The 20828-nt window shown below is 48.8% G+C and overlaps 2 protein-coding genes across 12 annotated transcripts in view; one reads left to right on the forward strand and one right to left on the reverse strand.

The window, feature by feature from the left end:
* HABP4 (hyaluronan binding protein 4) overlaps positions 1-4786 on the forward strand; it is a 33574-nt gene extending 28788 nt beyond the window's left edge. For both annotated transcript variants that reach the window (XM_012787249.2, XM_012787248.2), the window contains 2 exons: positions 2626-2811; positions 4604-4786. In XM_012787249.2, the coding sequence (XP_012642703.1) occupies positions 2626-2811; positions 4604-4660 (243 nt within the window). In that variant the 3' untranslated portion in view covers positions 4661-4786. The remainder of the gene's footprint in view (positions 1-2625; positions 2812-4603) is intronic.
* A 3611-nt stretch (positions 4787-8397) lies between these two features.
* The window catches only part of CDC14B (cell division cycle 14B), a 99680-nt gene continuing 87249 nt past the window's right edge, over positions 8398-20828 (reverse strand). For 2 of the 10 annotated variants that reach the window (XM_012787241.3, XM_076008561.1), the window contains one exon: positions 13787-17527. Coding sequence is in view for 7 of the 10 variants with exons in the window: in XM_012787235.3 (XP_012642689.1) it covers positions 17491-17527; positions 17833-17898 (103 nt within the window). In the remaining 3 variants the exon portion in view is untranslated. Of the gene's footprint in view, positions 10125-13786; positions 17528-17832; positions 17899-20828 lie in introns of those variants that run through there. The other 8 variants (XM_012787237.3, XM_076008562.1, XM_012787235.3 and 5 more) reach the window with 7 other exon arrangements.

Raw genomic sequence — 20828 nt, forward strand, 5'->3', positions numbered from 1 at the left:
ATTCATCCTCCCCGGCTCCAGAGGTCTCCTGGAATATTTGAAGCAACTGGGTTAGCTGAGTCATCGAGCTTGGTCTCGGTAAAGCACATATCTTTGGTCCTTGTTAATCTTAGAGCATTGAAGATTTTAGCCAGGCATTGTTCTTAAAGCAACATAAACCAAATTTTGGAGTCATTAGTTAACTTTGTTCTGGGTACCCTAAGAGACAAAAGCTCTAGAATAATGCCTCTTGTTTGCCTGGAACTTTGTCTGAAAAGTTAGGGGTCCTAACAGCAAACCTATGAAATGAGCTGGACAGTTAGAGCACTTTGGCCAGGGCCAGACAGGACTGGGAGTGGAACCCAGGCCTTAGACCTGTGGTCCCAACCACTGTGCCGCAGAATGGTACACACCCATGGCCTCTTAGGGACCAGGCCGCAGAGCTCCTTCAAGGTACCCTCCCAACCCCCACCCCATGACCATCAGTGGAATAAATGTCTTCCATGAAACTTAGGAAGGGGGGTGCACAGCAGGAGGTGAATGGTAGGTGAGTGAGCGAAGCTTCATCTGTATTTATAGCCGCTCCCCTCCCCATCTGCGGAGGCACCCCTGCTCTGCGGAAAAATTGTCTTCCATGAAACCGGTCCCTGGTGCCAAAAAGGTTGGGGAGCTGGGTTACACTGTGAATTCGCTCCTCCTTCCCCTGCACTGTGTCCCATCTTGTACTGGGGTGCACAGCATGGCTCAGTAGGCCGGCTTTGCCAGCTGCTTCCCTGCTGTGACACGCTGAGAGCTAGTTTTCTCAGCAAGGCAGTAGTTGATTATTTTGCCTCTTATTGTTTCTCACATCTTTATCTTTTTACTGGAGTGCAGTGCTGCTGGGTTACTTTCCTTTACCTTTTGGCTTCAAGAATCCATCTGTCTAATGCATCAGCTTCATTTTAATTTGAAACTTTAAAGGGGACACAAATGTTAAACATGAAACCTGTAATGAACATAGGGCTCAGAGGGGTTGATATGTTCATAGAAATTTTATCCCATTTCCCGGACAAGTTGTGGGACTGTTTACACACTACTTTGGGGGAAAAAAGCTACTACTTTTGAGATTCTCATCTAAGATCATTGGCATGTTTTCTGTAGGTTTATATTTTACTTAAAGTGAAGGTTTTTGTTGTTTTATCCTTATTAATAGAGGAAGCCAAATCAAATTTGCATTAGATTTATTTATATAGTTTTAACAAGAGCTAGAACTTATTTGACCTCTTAAAATAAGTTTCTCAGGCCGGGCGCTGTGGCTCACGCCTGTAATCCTAGCTCTTGGGAGGCCGAGGCGGGCGGATTGCTCAAGGTCAGGAGTTCAAAACCAGCCTGAGCAAGAGTGAGACCCCGTCTCTACTATAAATAGAAAGAAATTAATTGGTCAACTGATATATATATATAAAATTAGCCGGGCATAGTGGCGCATGCCTGTAGTCCCAGCTACTCGGGAGGCTGAGGCAGAAGGATCACTCGAGCCCAGGAGTTTGAGGTTGCTGTGAGCTAGGCTGACGCCACGGCACTCACTCTAGCCTGGACAACAAAGCGAGACTCTGTCTCAAAAAAAAAAAAAAAAAAGTTTCTCAAAGAATTTTACCTAAAGCAGTTCTTAAAGGGCAGCTTGACTTCTTTATGTAGCATTGATAGTGACATCCAAATACCCATACTCTGTTGTTTTACAAAATTTCTACATATTTTGAGTGAGAATTGTTTATTATAAATCATGCAGTTTTTATTTTTTAATTTTTTTAAAAAAGCCAAATTTAGCAGTGTGTGTGGGAGTAATCACGTGGTTTTTAACATGTGGTATTTGTACAGTCGGCACTTACATTGAAAGGAATTTCTCTGTCAAGTTCTAGGAAGGTAATATTTCCTTGTTTGTCAAAGTAGCATTAGTAAACACATGAGATAGAAAATAAGCAGAAATTGGCCAGGTGAAGTGCCTTACACCTATAATCCCAGCACTTTGGAAGGCCAAGGCAGGAGGGTCACTTGAAGCCAGGAGTTTGAGACCAGCCTGGCCAACATAGCAAGACCCTGTCTCTAGAAAAAGTTTAAAAATTAGCTAGACATGGTGGCATGTGCCTGTAGTCCCAGCTACTCCAGGGGCTGAGGCAGGAGGATCACCTGAGGCCATTCAAGGTTACAGTAAGCTATGATCGTGCCATTCATTGCACTGTAGCCTGGGTAACAGAGCAATACCTGTCTCTTAAGAAAAAAGAAAAGCATAAATTTAAAACTTTTTAATCTCAGAAGTAGATATAAAACATTTATGTTGATTTCTGTTAGTCTTGTCACATCTTACGTCTTAACCTGTTCAACTGATGGAACTTTGGTCTCACGTGAAATCATAGTAAGTTCAAAATGTTCAGATTAAGACTGTAATTACAAGAACGTGTGTGTGACTATGGAACGTACAGAACTCGCTTGCATTAGAACCAGGACAGCAGTGCTGTCTTCCTTTGTCCGGGGAGTGGCTCTTTTCAGTCCCTCATGGTGGTCAGCCTTGTGCAGCGTGTCGGAAATGCTCATCTGTAGGACGCTAAGCTGAGCGAGTGTTCGTGGAGATGGCTGTGTGTGTACGTGTCTGATGCTGTCACTGTGTTTCAGATGGTAAAGGATGACTATGAAGATGATTCCCATGTCTTCCGGAAAGCCACCAATGATATCACATCCCAGTTGGAGATTAATTTTGGTAACCTCCCTCGTCCCGGGCGTGGAGCCAGAGGTGGCACCCGGGGAGGCCGGGGAAGGATCAGGAGGGCAGAGAACTATGGACCCAGAGCAGAAGTGGTGGTAGGTGTTTGTATTATAAATCCCGGGTGGTTTGCTGAAGGAAGTGAGGATGAGGATGCCCTGGGCCCAGGATGGTCTAATTTTGGAGGGTCATTTGGAAGGTTTCTGCAGTTGCTTCCTCCTTTAGCCAGTGTGGGTCTGACGCTGGGGCATTTGGAATGGTGGCGGAGCGTCACAGGCGTCGGTCGGGTACAGACCGTTCCATAGCTCTGGCTTCCCAGTGTCTGCAGGGAGGTCCGCCATGTGCCCCGATGCTCTCCCAGAACTCTCTCTCCTGATCTGTGTCAGACAAGATCCCTGGGCTCAGGATGGAATCAGACCACCTGACATTTGCATCCTGTGGTCTGAGTGTCACTGTGCCCGGGTTGGGCTTTCAGGGTAGACAGAATCCTTCCTAAGGTTTCAGCCCTTTGTAATCACCCCCCTTCCCCCCTCCCTGGCTTGCCTGCCCCCACCATCCTCACCCCTCCTCAGCCAGGCTGCTCTGCTCCCGGCTGCTCACACTGCACACTTCTCACCCCGCGGGCTCCTGCACCTGCAGGTCCTTCCACCACCCTGCGCCTCTTACCTAGAGTAGATCCTCCCTGCCTCACTTCCTCAGAGAAGTCTTCTCTGATCACATCTCCTTCTGTACTAGTCAAGGTCTGTGAGCAAAGGGTTTTATTTCTTTTCTTTCAAGCATTGTTTCCATTTGCAGTTGTATTCTCACTGGTGTGATTATTGATTGACCTGCTCACCTTCGAGTGCACAGAAAGCATGACCGCCTTTGCTCAGCATGCGTTTCCCTGTGCCAAGCACAGTGCTTAGCGTGTAGTAGGTGTATTGTATGATAAACGTATGAGCACCTATTTAGCAGGGTTCAGACACCAGGCCCCTTTGACAATAGAGCCGGCACAGAACCCCTTCTCTGTGGCTGGTCTCGGCATTGTTCCTTTTGCTGCCTGATTCCCTCACTCTAGGGAGCAGCTGCTGGAAGAAGTACCTATAGTTTGGTTTTACTTAGCTAAGAGCAAAAAACAATTTTTTTCCTGGGTACGTTTGAGGGTAGGTTGGAAAAAGGATCTGATCTGGGAATAGACTCCTTTCAGGTAGCAGAGCCCTGGCCGCCTGCAGTGTCAGTGTGGACGGTATGGAGACCACCAGGGATCTGGCACCACCTGCCTCTGCTCCCGCGTCCGTGCCCCCCGCCGCCTACCTGTGCTGTCCCAGCGCAGAGCTGCCTTGGGGCCCGCGCCCCGCACGGTCAGGTCACAGCGTCCTGCTCTGTGTTCTGTTTGCTCTTGAGCTGCCGCTTATCTCAGGGAGGACCTTGCCTGACCTGGATGTCTGCTTGCCATCAAATTGCACTGATGTCCTTACTGTGGGCCCCTAAGTCCCAGGACATCTGTTACTGAAGTTCCCAACTTGCCTTTCTCAGTGTTTCCTGAGCTCGTGAGCTCCCCGAAGACAGCTGTCTGTGTTCATCCCAGTGTCCCCAGTGCGTGGCGTGTAGGAAACCTTACTGGATGAAGGAGGTGCCAGATACAAAAGGGTCCCCGATGAGGATTTCTGGGAAGGAGGGGGAGAGGCAGCTCCAGCCCTGGGGCAGAGGTGGCAGGAGGCGTGTGTGACAGGGGAGCGGTGCCTTTCCCTGGGTTTGTGGTGACCCTGCGACTCTTCCCGCCGTGGGCCCTCCCCTCCCACAGTGTGGGTGCCAGGCTCCCCGTTGTTTCACAGTGGGGTGCCCAGTGCTGGCCCCACTGGGAATGGGTGAAATGGCCGTGGGTTTTGAAACGTTTCCTTTCTTTTTCAGATACAAGACGTTGCTCCCAACCCAGATGACCCTGACGACTTTCCTGCTCTGGCCTGAGCGAGCCGAGCCCCGTTTCCCTGGCGACCGAGCAGGGTTAGCGTACCTATGAAGAGACTTTTCTTGCTGTGGGAAGAGAGTCAGACTCTAAGAACAATAGATGTTGCTTTTCCCGTGTCGTGTGAATTTGTTGCACTTTTTTGGTGTGAGGGGAGTGGGCTAGAGGGGCTTCTCCCGAGGCTCGAGCAGGCACCTCCTGCCAGGGGGCCAGGCCAGCCCTTCCCCAGGACGGTGCAGAATGGTGGCTGTTTTCTTATTTGAGGAACTCATATGAAGTTCAGGAATAATGTTTAAAATGTGTGTATAGAGATTGTGTGGAATCCTCCACACAAGCATGGAGAGTGAAGTAACTTATAAAATAGACTCTATTGAGATCACGTAGCAGGTTGTACAGATGTCCGAAGGTTGTGTCCTTTAGCATTAGAGGAAATACACAGAACTCGAGCTGTTCCTTTAGAGTAGTCACAGTCTAGTTCTCAGAGATCAAGAACTTAAAATATAATTGTATTTACCGCTTACTTGTAAATGTTATATACTCTCCTAGACTATTTTGAGTTCTGGTTTTCATTTAACCAATAATTTTAAGCAGCTGTTGTGCAGCCACAGGTCACCACTCTGTGACAAAGAATCAGAGAAAGTGTTGTTTCTAATGGTGATTTAAACTACCTCGAGGTTTCTGTGTGTACATACACACACACATATACTTAGTGTTTGGGTGGTTTTTAGGATGAGTGTTAAGTATATGATTTTGAAAATCATGTTTAACTCTCTAAATGAAAAGGGGTCCTGGCAAGACACCACCATATCCTTTTCTCCCTCAAAACTACTATCAGAATTTAGTTGCTGTGTGCTGAGGCCCTCTCTCTGCCCTTGTCCTGGCTGAGAGTTGTAAATAGCAAATATTTATGGAACATCTATGTTTTTCTCACTTGGTCCTTGCCCCAGTTCTAGAGCTCCTCCCTGTGGCCTGGGTGAAAGCTTGGGGTTTGGGGCTACCTCAGAGGTTCAGAAACTCGACAGAGTCCCACCGTAAGGGTGTGCCAAGCACATCCACCCACGGGGCCTACCAGGCGCCTGAGAGGAACCGGGCGGGGAGGGCATGGGGGCAGAGGCAGCTGTAAACCGCTGCTGGAAGCTGGAGTGATGCTGTCCCCACTTTCCTGAAGAAACCGTGGGTGATATTTGCCTGTTGTCACCCAGTTCATATGCTTGTCATAGAATTTGGACCTTGGTCTCAGGATCTGTGCTTTTCCCCACTTTGCTACACTGTCTCTGAACTGGAACCCAAGTGTAAATAAAGGTTGGTTTTCCCTCCTAACTTTGTGTACTTTTGGTCACACCCAGGCCACAGCAGATTATTTTATTGAATAATCAAAGCTGAACCCCCTGGACATGTTCTGGTCAGTTGTGGATGTTTGCTTTGGGTGACAGCCTACTTTTGGTCTCTTGTTATTAAATTAACATCTGAGTACTAAAGTATATTAACTGATTGTTTTATTCCCTTCCTCCCCACGCCCAACAGTCTAAGTTAAGAAATCTTGTGAGAGTGAATGTCTGTCGGGTTTAGTCCTAGTAGTCAGCTGATGCAGCCTGAGGGCTGTGTCATTACTCAGCAGGTTTGAAGCCGTGGTGTTAAGTCACTTTGCCTTATGTTAGCTTTGAAGGTTATTAGCCAGAGACCCCTTTTCAGAAAATTCCAATTTAGTGTTGTGAATAACACTTGAAAAGCCCATAGCACTTGGTCTGATGTTATAATTGCAAAACACTGCATCCTTTTCAAACACACAATTCCTAGACCATAGAGCTGTCTTGGGTCATGTGGTCAGAAAGTTTTGGGGGACGTCATATAGTTTCTGAGCCTGTGCTGGGCTTTGTTTGCCTACCAGGGCCACCTCTCGCGGTCTGGTGGAGCCAATGGATGTGGGGTTTTTGTTTGTGCCTGCTCTAGGTTGCCCACAGCCCAAGTGTCCTGAGAAGACAGAGCGGAAGGGGAGGGCAGGGGAAGTGTTTAACACTGTAGGGAGAAGGAGGGGGGCGTGGCGTAGGAGTGTGTACTTGCTTGCACCTAACACAAGGCAGGACCTTCCAGAATAGAGTCCTCTGCCAGACTCCTTTGAGGTGCTTGGGTATACCCAGGTCAGAAGGCAGGGCAGGCTGGGCGCCATGTTAATCTGCAAAAACACTACTCGGTCAGGCCCCAAGGTATGTTCGGAAAGTAGAGGTCAAGCAGGTTTGGTCTGCAAGGGCAGGCCAGCCAACCTCAGGCCTGACCGGATCATTTCTGAACCTGGGGTTCCCTGCTGGGTCTTGCAAGTATCTGAGAGAGTGAGGTCCCTGGGGCCAGGACAGCCTGGCAGCCAGGGAAGCCCCCTGCGGCGAGCGAGCTGGGGGCAAGCTCAGGAGCGCCTGCACACACCGCTGCGCAGGGCGGGGGCGGCGTGACCCCGCTCTGGACGGGAGCTGAAGTTGCAGTGTGACTCCCGAGGTCCAGAAAGAGGCGGCCTCACGGGGGAGGCTGCTGCCGCCGCTGGGAGCGCCCCTGCAGTCGCAGAGGCGGAAGCTTGGAACATCCGCAGGGCTGCTTTGGGAAGCTCACCTTTAGCCTAATGAGGACGTTTGGCGTTTCCCGGCAGGAGGCGGCCCCTCCAAACAGGCCGTCTTCCCTGGTGTCGGTCACACTTCAGAGCCTTTTGTTTCTGTTCATCCGCACCAGCACGCCGTTCTGGTGCGTAGGGATTTCAGAGGTGCGGACATCGCAGGTCCTTTGAGGCCACCCCCTGCGGCGTTGTCCAGTCCTACAGAGCGGCCTGCTCCCGGCCCCCTGCGGCCGCTGGGCCCGCCCTCCCGCTCCACTGCCTTGGCAGCAGTGTCGCTTTGGGAGACTTGCCCATTTTTCTTTTGCTGCTGGGTCTCCTTGCAGCCTTCCGCACGGATCACGCTGGTGTGAACCGCCTTCGCGGTGCTCACTGGTGGCAGACAACCTGGGATGCCCCTCGTCTGGCCCCGTCCCACAGGGGCCGTGCGCGTGGCGAATGGAATGGGGAAGGAAGCAAGCAGGAATATTCACAGACCTTTTTATTGCCAAACAAGATACAGACAAAAGTGCAAAACTTACTTGTAGCTACGTTTTCCTCTGAAGCCTCCACCCTCTAGGAGGGGCTGCTGTCCTGACTTACAGGAACCTCTGCCCGCAGGGGCACCCTCTTCACAATAGTTTTGCCCTTGGTTTGTACATCTTTTAAGTCTGAGGGATGCTCCCTCCACCCGACTGCTCCCTTTTGGCAGAGCCTGGTGACCGGGGCAGCTGGCAGTCCTCGAGTGTCTGTGAGTGCTGTCGTCTGCCTCGTCCTTGCACAGGGCAGGCAGCAGGCGAGGGCGCTGGCGTCCTAGCTCCTAGCTAGTATCTGGGCAGGGGTGGATGAGGGGTAGAGGCAGAAACCAGACTCAATCCCCAAACCGATGTTTCTACACACTCCTGAAATTCCCAGTTAACACATTAACTGTCACGTGAGTTGTATTTAACTCACGTTAGTTTTGAGCCTGGGGCCTTGTGACGCATATGTGTCTCATGCGTCTCTACCTTGGGAGCTGCCTGCGCAGGCAGTTCACGCTGCCACGCTGTAGCATGCATGGGCAAAACCCTGCAGTTGGTTCGTGAACATCCTGTTGATGTTCTTACTGTTGCAATTAATATTGACAATTTAATTGCATACAACTCACAGAAAACAATAAAAAAAATTTCATTAAATTAGAAAGGATCATTTTATTTTCGAAGTTTATTCTATTTTTGTAATGAAACACCGAGGCCCTAAGGAAAAATTTTTTTTTTAGTGTGGAAGTCAGTGTGTTAAATGATTAGTCCCTTGGGCAAAGCAGGAGCGAGGACAGGAGACGGTGCACAGTCCCCCGCGATGTCACCCACCATGGCATTAGCAGCAGCAGCACCCGCAGGTCTCTGCACCAGGAGCACGGGGCGGGACTAGTGTTACTGGAAGCTTTACTGGGCTCTTGCATGGGCAGAGGTAGCAAGACCTGAGAGGCCAAGAGATTAGGTTCCAGGTCACCAGCAGGGCACTGGTGGGGACAGGATCAGAGCTTTGTTCTCCTCAGGCCTCAGGGAGGTGTCTCAGGCCTACGGGGCTAGCAGCTCCTGCGTCTGCCTGGTCTCTGCCCGTCTCCTGTTGCTCCAGGAAAGCCTTTACCTGGGCCACAAGGCTTCCAGGGCTCCAGATGATAGGGATTTCTCTGACCAAACCACAATGGCTCTTGCACCCCTCACAACTACGCCCTGAGTAAAGCAGGCCTGGTGGGGAGAGCAGGTCCAATCAATGCAGCAGATAACTAACTGCATTCATTTTTTTTGCAAAAGTGTGCCCAATTCCAGAGATCTGACTTACATAACCTTGGCAGCACAAAGCCATTTGTAAGTTGGGGACGCCTATCATGTGAGAATGGAGTGGCGTCAACTGACACATGAGTCCCAGAGAGGCTTCTGAGAGTTCTCAAATGTTCTCAGACACTGAGGCAGGGTAAAATATCTCTCCTCAAAAATAGCTACCCGCCAAAGCACTTGAGGACTTGGAGGCACCAGGGCTGCTCTAGCTGGGCACCCATGTTGTGCCCTGCCTAACCCCGGGGACTGGACTCACACTGACTTCAGTCTGGAGTTGTGTGATGAACAACCTGCACAACTGTACTGGCATCCCACTCAGATACTGGCCATTGGCCTTGCATTAGAGCATCAGTGAGGAAAGCTTTTAAGGCATCTGAGTCAAGTCCCAAGCAAACCGATTAGAACTTGCATGTTCGGGTGGGAGAGTGGGAGTGAGCAGAGATGCTGCAGAAGTTTTCAGTAAGAGGGAACGGTGGATAGAAATGGGAGCACCAGGTGGCCTGTGAGGAAAGTGGTCATGGGAGATGGGACGTTGTGACCAAGGTAGAAAGTGCTTGGGAACTTCTACTGAGGATCTGGGGTGGGCGGAGTAGGGGGTCAGGAGGACTGAAACAGGCACCTTCGCTGCACAGCTGCAGGGTGCCCTGCTCACGCATGCGCCCCAGCTGCACCCCAGGGCGTGTGGGCCTGTCCGTGCACTCTTCAAAACTGGCGAGAGCTTTCCTGGGAGATGGAGGGGCTTCGGCTTCCATCAGATAGTCACAGGGCTCCTAAAATACTGGGCTTAGGATTGACCAGAGAGGGTGTCAGCCCGGTCCGTTCACCACCTGGGGCCCAGTCACACCCCAGGCCACCTACAGGATGGCCCTGGGCTGAAATCTCAATACCCAGCAGAGGATGAGGCAAGAACACTCTTGCTACAAGGCTGCGGCAGGGCCTGCGGAAACAGGCTTAAATTGCACCTGGAGAGAGTTCCGGATGGCGAGTGCTGCACAGGTCTAGTCCCTGCGGATCCTGAGCCAGATTAAAAGCCGGTCTAGAAACGTTACGGCCTGGGACAGCCAATCACCACTGGAAAAGGGAGGAGATGGGCAGAGTTGTGTTTACCGCCACAGCGGAGCCTGTCACAGGAGTTCCGCGCACCTCGAGGTTCCGTCTGCCCACTGCGCCCGAAATCCCGGGTTAGCCACAGGCAGGGCTAGGGCTGGCCAGAGCGGAGCCACTCTGAACATACGCGCTCCAGGGGGGCCACAAGCCATCTCCCCCAGTCCTGGCCTGCCCAACAGTGAGGAATGAACTCAGCTGCTGCTTAGGGACATGCCCATCACAGCCCTGCCTGGCGAGCTCCCGCGTGCCCTCCGGCTATGTCACAACAGACCCCTTGCTCCGGGCACGGTGGGATAAGCTGGGGCCAGGCAGGAAGGCACTTTGGTCACTAGCTCGAGGCCCACCCTGCAGTCTCGGTGGCCCTATTCCCAGGGGTGAGACCCGCTCCTGCGGCCGCCCCTACATGAAAACTTTCCTCTGGCCCCTTCCTCTGCCCCCTGGAGCCGGGCCAGGGCAGGAGAATAGCATTGCTTCAGCAGGGTCCCAAGACTGAGTGCCCGTGGCTGTTGTCAATGCCACTGCTGGGAAAAGCTGTGCTGACACCGGTCAGCAGCTCCCAGCGGGGGAGGCGCTGGCCCTGCACTTGGCTGAACATGTGCGGGGGGTGTGACCGTACACCGGCACCGAGTGGGTGTGGGGTGCCAGGGACACCAGATCCCCGGCATTCTGGGGACAGTCCTACGCAGGGGAGAACGGGCCTGCCTGAAAAGCCGCCTTGTTTTACACAGAGAAACACACACAGGGTGGGGAAAGCCATTGTCCTTCTCCAAGTAAAACAATGCACAAGCCACACGACCTCCTCCATGCTCCCTTTTCCACCCAAAGAGTCTCCCCGTTTAAAAGTAATTTGGCTGAGGGGCCGGGGGGCCAGGGCCCTCCTTACCTGGGGCTGCGAGTGTGGACAGAGCACGCGTCGTCCGGAAGCATGTCAAAGCCACGCAGATTTGCTGGCAAAGAGATGAGACAGAGTTAGGACCAGGCAGGGTGGCCAGGTGTGCTACAGGGCGGCATGGAAGGACCCCCGTCCCCACGTGGGCAGTGTCCCCGCGAGGGAGCTGGGGAGAGCCCGGGGAGGGTCTGGAAAGGCCTGCTCAGAAGGGTTGTTTTCTTCCCCCGCAGACTGACAGGAATGCTGAGGCCATGTGACATACGGGCGCTGCGCCCACCCCTTGGAAGACAAAATGCCCCAAATCTGAATACTGGCCAACTAAGGACAGGACTGTATACAGCAGGGGAGTGTGGTGACTCATGACTCATGACACTGGGTCAGTGTCCTGCTATTGATTAACCAGCTTACCAGTGTCACAATAACTGCTGGTGGGGGAGGAAGGAGCTGTGGGGGACTGTACATTGTCACTGTCCTTGGGGAGAGCATTAAGGGAACAATTTTATTTTATTAAACAATACATATGGCTCTTAGTATGTGCCAGGCACTTGTTCTAAGTGATTAACAAATACCAACTTATTTAATCCTCATACCTAGCCCTGTGTGATAGATATTGCCACCCCCATTTTAGAGAACGAACAGGTTGAGGGAGTCTAAGCAACCTGGCCCAGATCACACAACTAGTAAGTGGCAGAGCAAAGGTTGGTGTCTGGGTCCAGAATCCACGCTCTGAGCAATTACATCAAGTCGCTTTTTGATGCAGTGTACTGCAGAAGCTTAAAAAAATCTGTGTATCTCTTGACCCAGGAATCCCTTCTGTAAGAATTTATCCTAGGGGAATAACCAGCACTGCCCAGGAAGAATTTACATGCAAGAACATTCATGCAGTGCCATTAACAGCAAACAGCTGGAAACCACCCACGTGGCCAACAGTGAGGAGAAAACGGTTACATAAGCCATGGCATAGTACAGGAGGTAAAAATTATATTTTTGGAAAATTCCTCCCAAGATGCTGCTTTCTAGGGCACCCACAGGTGCACTTGGACACACAGAAGGCGGGAGAGAAAGCAGAGTGGAAGTTGCACCCCGGAGTGCCACTGGGACCAGTGCTAAGGCAGGGACACATAATTCTTTTGATCCAAACACTATGCACTTACCAGCGCAATTCCTTGCCCTGAACAAACCACTCTCTAGAGACTTAACTTTAGCACCCCCCTTCAAGACAAAATAGTTTGACCTCTTTTAAAATCCTTACACCATTACATGTGCATAAAACTATGCTGCAGGTATCAAAAAGATCAGATACTGAGGGACTATAATGTCTTTACCCAATTATCTAGAGAAAATTACCTAAAATGACAAACTAATTTATTGAAAGCTATGTGTCCCATACTGTTTTAAGCACTTCACATGCATTATCTCATTTAACATAGCTATACTGCTAAGGTAAGAATTCTTATTACCATTTTTTTTTAAGAAAAGGAAGCAGAGGGCTTCAGCAAATCATCCTCGGAGTGGGTTGGCACTCGGCAGTGTGGCTTGGGACAACAGAAGGAGACACACATCTACAGGGCCGGGGCCCCATGCCCGCCGCACATCCCGCAAGACATTGGCCCTCCGGTGGGGCACAGGCGTAGGTGTGCTTGTGGTTTCATCTAAAGCCCTGCAAGGTTGGGGCCCTCGCTGCCAAGCCGGCCCCTCCCAGCACACAGGGACTTCACAGGTCAGGAGGACAACACAGCACCCAGCCCTGTCCTCACGGGAAACTACAGAGGGGCAGGCAGAGGCCATCACCTCCCAGAGGGCAGAACCTGCAAATGGCACACCTGGGGGGCCACGTGTGGGAGGAGTTTGGAGAGGGAAGAGGAGAAAGTTCCCTCTGATCTGCACTCTGAAAGCTCCCACCCCAGTGTGCACCAAGGCCCAGCTCCCTTGGGGCAGTGGATGAGCTCTCAGCAGAACGGGGCCCTAAGTGCCAGCCACGAGCTGCGTGTGAAGTGTGGACATCGTGCCTTTAGGACCCTGCCCAGCGAGAGAGACCTTCAGCAGGGAGGGCGAGTAAAGCACACACTGGGGCTGGCGTCCTGGACAGATGTCAGGACGTGGACAGCCTCACGACTGGTCCGGTCACGGCAGCGGAAGAGAAGGGGCCACAGTCTACCACCTCCAGGACTCCAAGTGCCTGATAAACTTGAGTCTTAGCCCAGTGGCCGCCAGAGAGCCAGAAACCCCTGCATGGCGTGAGCTGGTGGTGAGGCGTGGGTGGGACGACCTCTCAGCAGGAGCCCCACAGTCACTAAATGAGGTGTGATGAGTTGACTTGGATCCCCCAAATTAAAATGCTTGAAGCCCTAACCCCAGCCCCTCAGGACATGATTGTATTTGGAGACAGGGCCTTTAAAGAGGTGGTTAAGGTAAAAGGAGACTGTTAGGGTGGGCCCCTGTCTAATCTGACTGGTGTCCTCATAAGAGCAGATCGGGGCGTGCAGAGACACTCCAGGGATGTGCCAGTGCAGAGGAGAGGCCGTGCGAGGAGGCATCCATCTGGAAGCCGTGGGGATAGGCTTCAGGAGAAACCACCCTGCTGACACCCTGTTCTTGCATTTCCAGCCTCTAGAACTATGAGAAAATAAATTTCTGTTGTTTAAGCCACTGGGTCTGTGCAGCCCTAGCAGACTAATAAAGATTCTGGGTTCTGTCTGCTGTATATTTTAACTACTGCCCACCGTAACTTAGGATGCTCAGTGAGTGAATACAATAAATCAAAAGGCTGTTTGGTTAATAGTTTTAATTACATGATTATTATAATTATACAATTTCCACTATTTAATATTTTATATAAAAACCAGTTACAATACACAAGATTTTCAAATGTGACAAATACGTATCAAACTACATATATATGCAAAGTTTACAGGCCATTAGAAGCTTTATCTTAAAAATACCTTCAGGAAAATAAACATTCATTCAACCAGTTCTCTAGGCTTTAAAAAATATGATTAGAAATATACATTGTAATAAAAAAGTCAAGACAATGATCAAATACTGATTAATCAGTTACATTTAAAACTTTTAATAATCTGTACACGAATGCAGGTTGGATAAAAGTCTGCAGATTATTAGTATAAAACTTCAGTACTATCATCAGGTGAACAATGTGCTGACAGTGAATTCTACTGGGTGATTAGGAGGTAACTTCCTACACGGTATAGGCCAGCTGTCCAGTCTTTTAAGCACATCTGTCGTATTTCCACTCAGTGACACGGAGCATACTCAGATGTGGAGATTTGGAAGAGCGGCAGCTGGCCTCACCAGGACTGTTTAATAGTGGGAGATAACTATTAAAGAAATAACAGAGCATGTTCTTAAAGTTGTTTTTGACAAGCACTGCTTTCCCAAGTGCAACGATTACGTCTGCAAATGCAGGTGCGCAGGAGGAGGAGCGAAGCTACATGAAGAACGGACACGCGAGTGCACTGCTCGTGTGTCAGGGACGGTGGTTCAGGCAAGGGGACGCCCTCGGGTCACACACATGCAGAAGGCATTCTGCTCCAACAGCGAACACGCTGGCCTCGTGAGGGCACTTAGGAACTCCTCTAAAACCTGCTTGGGCCCACAAAAAGAGGTAGCGATCACCCCTGTGAGAGGGCTACGAGGGCGGGGGAGGGACGGGCGGGGGACAGGCTAAGGGCATGAAGCTGAGAATGGAGACATTCTGCAGAGGAGCGACTCACACTGGCGCCTCAGGAGGTGTCCCTCTGCACTGACAGGCAAGCGCCTCAGAGTCCCTCTTCAGCACTGCCAGAGACAGGTCTGCCTGTACTTCCAAGAACACAGTTTTGCAAACACGCTTCCTTTGGACAGCCCCTTTCTCTTATGATTTGAGTCCCCAGAAAGCTTCAAGGGCACCTAAAAATATTCATTTCTAATTTTAATTCTACTGGATACTATCTTGGTGTATTTTCAGAGTTATTTAAGGCTCTCAAAAAAGGAATTTCTTCCATCTGACATGTACTGGTTTCCTATTCCATAGCAACAAGGTCTTCTATAACAAGGACTCTAAGTTAGAACCCCAGAAGATTCTGGGTGTCTTGTGGTTTCAGCTGGTGGTGGTGGCTGGAGGGGTGGGGAGGGTCCACTCACATTCACAGCAGAAAGAACTTTCCATCAGTCAGACCCAGAGACTTCCTGGATTCCCCACGCCTTTCATACCGTTGCTATGCCATGTGAAGCACTATCCCAAGTCATCTGGGATTCCAAGGAATGCTTCTTTACCAAACACAAGTTTCCTATGACTAATTTCAGTGAGCCAGTTAAATACAGGGATTTTTAGAAAGAGCCACAGTGACAGCAATTCTAGCTGAAAACTTGAGCAGCCAACATGAAAAGGCAATCGATAAAACAAAAAAGCAGTGGTTCGCACTGACACCCATACTTTTTACTCTAGGCCAAGATACCAGGTGGCTTCTTCACTGTGAGGAAGCAGTGCCCACCAAGAGCCACGGCAGGCGGCACATTTACTTGTTCTGACATAATAAAAAGCCAAACCGACAACGGTTCAGATGGAAGTTTGACTTTCGCAACTGCCAGTACCTGGATTATTTACCGAGGAGGTGGCCTTAAAAAGTGTAAGGGGAAGAAGAGTTGCCCTGAGAATTCAATGCTTTGTGCACGGGCACAGTCTGAATATTTCGTATTTCAGCACAAGATAGCAACTGGAACGTTCCTCCTCTACCCAGATCTTATTGAAGAGCAGTCTTCCCATAGAGAAGTGGGTTTTTGTGCCTATTTATTTCCAGGGATAGAAAACCACTCTTTTTCTGTGATCTGGCCCCTAGTGTTTCAAAGCGGGCATGCTCGCCCTCCCCAAGTGCCCGGTGGGGCAGGAGCTATGTGGCTGCGACAACGGCATCTTCGTCTACCCTCGCCGTCAGTTTTACACTTTACTCCAAGAGAGTAAACACCAAAATAGAGTCATTGCTTTCAGTTACTTTGTGCATTAAAGACTTTAACCTGCTTATTCCAGCCACATTTTATCCCTAAATAGTTCTGTGGAAAAGGCAGCTCCTTCAAACGGAGCTGCCTGCTGACCTGATACATTATTCCTCTTGGCCTGGGAGGGCATTTGCCCCCAGCGCCAAATACTGCGTCCCTCCCTTCTCCAAACCAGCACAGGCAAAAACTGCGTAACAATCACTAAACCACCCACTTCTTACTATGGGAGGAACCAAGGTGAGTGCAAAATATTCTTTTATTTGGGGTCCCATTTTTATTGTTTTTAGCAGCAAACAAATTCTATCTTTGTGACTGCTGTATATCACAGACTCCGCTGTGTGTCGGGGGCGTGGGGAGAAGGCACTCTGCAAAGAGTTACTGGTCATATTCCCTAACCAAAGGCAACAGTGAGTTTTCTTACCACAAACAACTGAAATCCAGAAGCAAATAATTGTCACTGAAATCAAAGGATGTGTGAATGGCCTTAGGCTAATCACATAGGGAAAAAAATCCAACTTACAGAGAAAGATTCTGAAGGAGGAATAACATTTTTTTTAAAGCCACCATTATTTGGGATTGCCGTTTCCAAGGGGAAAAACCAACAGTGTATTTCTTCCGTGCGTGGAAGGAAATATGATTTTAATTTGTGTGACCAGGCAACCAAACAACGGGCCGCCTTGCAATTCTTCAGTCTCTAAACGACATAAAAAGGAATGACTTGTCACAGTCTTCCAACTCTGAGGCCAGTTTTTCCTCCTGAGTCTTCTAAAGCTACCATGAATATTCTCTTGCAAGTTTTAGGTTACCAAAGTACCACACTTCAGTATTACAACATGCAATAGTGTTTAAATGTGGATTTCACAGATTCTTGTCAGTAAAGCACTCTTTGGTGGAAGACAAACAGCTTGGGTACTTAACAGAATCAACATTAAGACAGTATTACAAATAGTAAAGTGAAGATGATTAAGCCAAATAGTATCAAATTACAGAAAGTACCATTTCAGTAATGCCTCTTTTATCTATATAAATTTTGACACTGGGTCACAGGGCGAACAGAAAATAAATACATAAAAAACCTCCATGAGATCCTCAATTGTTCTGGAGGCCAGCAGCTAAAATGATTGCCATCACAGGGACACACACACAGCCAGCCCCCCGGGGCGCAGAGAGCTAGGGTATTTACACCTGAGACTAAATTTACAACAGCATTTTTGTTGTTAAGCTTGAGACGGTTCTATAGGAGAGTTGGGTCCTTCTTCAAGTCATTCACTTGTACCCAAACTCAATTAGTTATTTCAACTCCAGTGGACATTTTCTTCATTGAATCAACTTCTTAGGTGGAAAGCAACTAAGGCTTTTGCAATTTTGTTTTGTTCTCAAATTGTGCTAAGTCCTGTCGCAGTTTTCTGTTCCTAGGGTCCTCCTTCAACTCTGGTCACAGGATTTTATTTAACGCAAGACTGTTTTAGTCCTTGAAACGGAGGGACTAGGGGGAAAAAAAAAAGGATTTTACCATAAACGTTTTAAAGCGTCCCACAGGCAGTTATCAAAGACAAGGAAGGCAACAGAATAAAAATACTGACATGCTAAAGAGTATACACGTGGTATAATTTTTTTTAATGACAAAGACTTTGTGGAGAAGACAGCACAGTATCAACCATAAAGTAAAGACAAACAGGAGAGAAAGGCAGAGCAGAAAAAGGTTCAGTTCTGCAGAAAATAAAAACAAAAATAAAATAAATAAAAATTAAGAAAGACGGGCGGGCAAAAGCAGCAGAGCAAGGAAAGTACCATAACGCCACAAAGGGCATTTGCTGCAAAGCACTCCTTTTCCTTCCTTCCCGCTGAGGAACCAGGCTGTGGGAGAAGCGGACAGAACGAAAAGACAAAGAAGTGTTACTGGATTATTTCGAAAGCCAGGATTTGGTCACAGAAAAAGCTCTGGCACCTTAAGTGGTTTCCAGTCCGGCCGAGCGCAGGAGGCACCCTCGCCCGGCGCAGCGTGAACCCCGAGGACCCTGCTCTGTTCGTAAATGACCGAGCACGGTTCTCACCCTGCCTCTCTTCTTCCCTTCCCCGATTTATTGTGTGACACTTTCAGTTCAGTAGCAATTCTCAGAGAAAAACGCAAAAGAAAAGAGTCGGAAAAAACAATCTAGAAGTGACCCTCGCTCAGATTATGTAGCTGCTGCTCTACCAGAGAAGGTGTGCTTGAATTGACGGTTTAGTTTTTGGAGACCCCAGTAGAGTCCTGAGTCAAAAGGTCTAGGTCAGCTGGTGAAGGCAAGTGGGAAAATATCTGGAATTTCAAAGGGACATTAATATTTTTAAAGATCAGAGGGAACAAGCATTTAAATAAAGAATAAAAAGACAGCCTTCTGGGACTCCTAGGCTGAGGTGCTTTTGGAGGTAAGGGCAGTAACAAAAACCTAGAGCCCAGAGGCCTGGAACAGGCACCGAGATCTGAGACTCTGAGGGTCAAGAAGCAGAGACAGGTATGAAGTGGCGACTTAAAAGAAGCCCTGAATGAAAACTACTCCCAGCTGAAGGGCTCATGAGCATAGACGCTCACGGTTTTAGGGTGTAAGGAAAGAACCTGAGCATTTATCCCCTCCCACAATATGAACAATTAGGGACAAAACATTCCAAAGCCATGGACAAAGTTGGTTTCGCAACTGTAGCAGAAAGTGATGGTTTCCCAATGATACAACTCAGAATAAAAAATGAAAGTTTTCGTAGAAAATGGAAGAAGTTATAATTAAAAAAGAAAAAGACTGCCCAAAAGAAATAGCATGAGCTCACAGAAACACGCACTTGGTGGAAAAGCCACGACATGACATGAAGTGAAGTGAAAGTCAGCAACTGAGGTGGCTGTGAGTTCTCAGTTGGAGGCATGATGAAGTTTTCGAGACTCATCCTAAGAACTCTTCAGAGAGTTAATGTGAGAACACTGAAAAACAGGCCAGTGTGATGGGGCCAGTGAGTCACTGCATTTATTAATTCTTGAAGGAGAAATGTTAGAATGGATGTGTAGTCCTAACAGGAAGCACGGGTGGGGGTGGGTGGATTAGTCCATCCATCTTCCCCGTCAGCCCTGAGGAAGGGACTGACAAGTGCCACACGCAGCCCAGCGGCTCCTAGGCCAACCGTCCCGGGCAGAGGGCCACAGTAGTCACACCACACGGTCACTGTGCCGGAGCCGCTGCCACAGACTAAGGTTTCGGTGTGGCTTAGTTCAAATGGACACACCAGGAAATGGTCATCTGTCGTGAGAAACGCAGCAGCATTTTTCCCAACAACAAATACTCAGGATGTCATTCATATTTTTTTGAGCCCCCTAAGTAACTGCTCTTTTGACATGTTTGTGAAAAAGTTCTCTAAGGTGGGTGTGGTAGCCCACCTGTAGTCCCAGTGGCTCGGAGGCCGAGGCAGGAGGATGGCTTGAGGCCCAGAGCTCGAGGGTGCAGGAGACGCCACTGCACTCTAGCCTGTGGCATGACCCCTTCTCTTTAAAAAAAAAAAAAAAAAAAAAGAACTCTTCAAAGCTGAGGAGCCTCTCAGTAAACTGTCAAAACTCAAAAGAGCCAATTCAGTGCAAAGTGAGTTTAGGTGGGGTCTTCGTCCTGGAAGCCTCTAAGAATAGAATAGAATGTGTAAATGAAAGGTCAAGTCCTGAGCACCACAGATGATGATGATACTGAGAACAAAATCAACCTGCAAGAGAAGGCTCAGGAAGGAACCGGAATAACAAAGTGGACCAGCAGCCTGGCACCTTGAAAGCATGGATGAAAGTACACTGAAAGGCTGTCCTGGTTTTCTTGTACCTCTGTTTAAAGAAAAGATTCCAATTCACTATAAAATTACTCAACAATCTCAGCTCACACTATTGTGCCCAGATGAGATTATGCACCAATATATTAATTCCCTCATTACCTTCCAACCAAAACCAAACAGCATTCAGCAGGATAAAGTTCCAGGCTACAGCTTGGCTGCCTCCGATTCCTGGAAACTGTATGTAATTTATTTGCCTTTCTTTTTGTAAACTATGAGTGACTTACAGTTAAGGTGATGCGAACATAGGCCAAAGCCCCAAAAGAGGCAAAACAAAAACACCCGTGTAGAGGAAGATGGTTAAATGAACTGTGAAATCCAATTAATTCTCACTGCTTTATTCCTTTGGCTCTCCAAATCATCTCTGAAAAGTCCATTTTGGAATTTAAAAGAAGGCTTTTAGCACTAAGTTTCCTGGAAACTTTGGATCATTTCAACATTCAGTCCACACTGTTCAGCCTGAAACCTACTTTAGAATTTTCAGAGTGTCCTTGCAGGGACCTCAGGCAGATGGTCACTGGTGCTCACTGCGATCAGGAACCACCTCTCCTGAGCAGTACATGTTTAGGTCCCTAGAGTGACATGAAAAAGAACAAGACCTAGATGGAAAAACTGACCCATGGCCAACCCTCCTCAAAGGAAGATGGTGTGATGTGGCAAGCTTCCCTCGGGGCTCCTGGGCTCTATTCCTCTGTAACCTAAAAAGCACAATCCAAAAAAGCAAAAACCAGAATTAAATGTGCAAGACACACTAGACTGTAAGGGAAGCCTGAGCACTCACACCTAAAAAGAACACGTCCACATTAACTATGAGCAGCAGCAGGATTTTTACTTCCATTTTGAATAGTCTGACTCAAAGTGTTAAAGTTTGAATACTCCCATTTCCCCTCGTGATTGTAGGAAAGTTAGAAAATAAGAAAAGGATAAAAAAAGAAAGAAAGAAAAAAAGAAATCCC

The sequence above is a fragment of the Microcebus murinus genome, chromosome 12 (assembly GCF_040939455.1).
Source record: "Microcebus murinus isolate Inina chromosome 12, M.murinus_Inina_mat1.0, whole genome shotgun sequence".
Lineage (NCBI taxonomy): Eukaryota > Metazoa > Chordata > Mammalia > Primates > Cheirogaleidae > Microcebus > Microcebus murinus.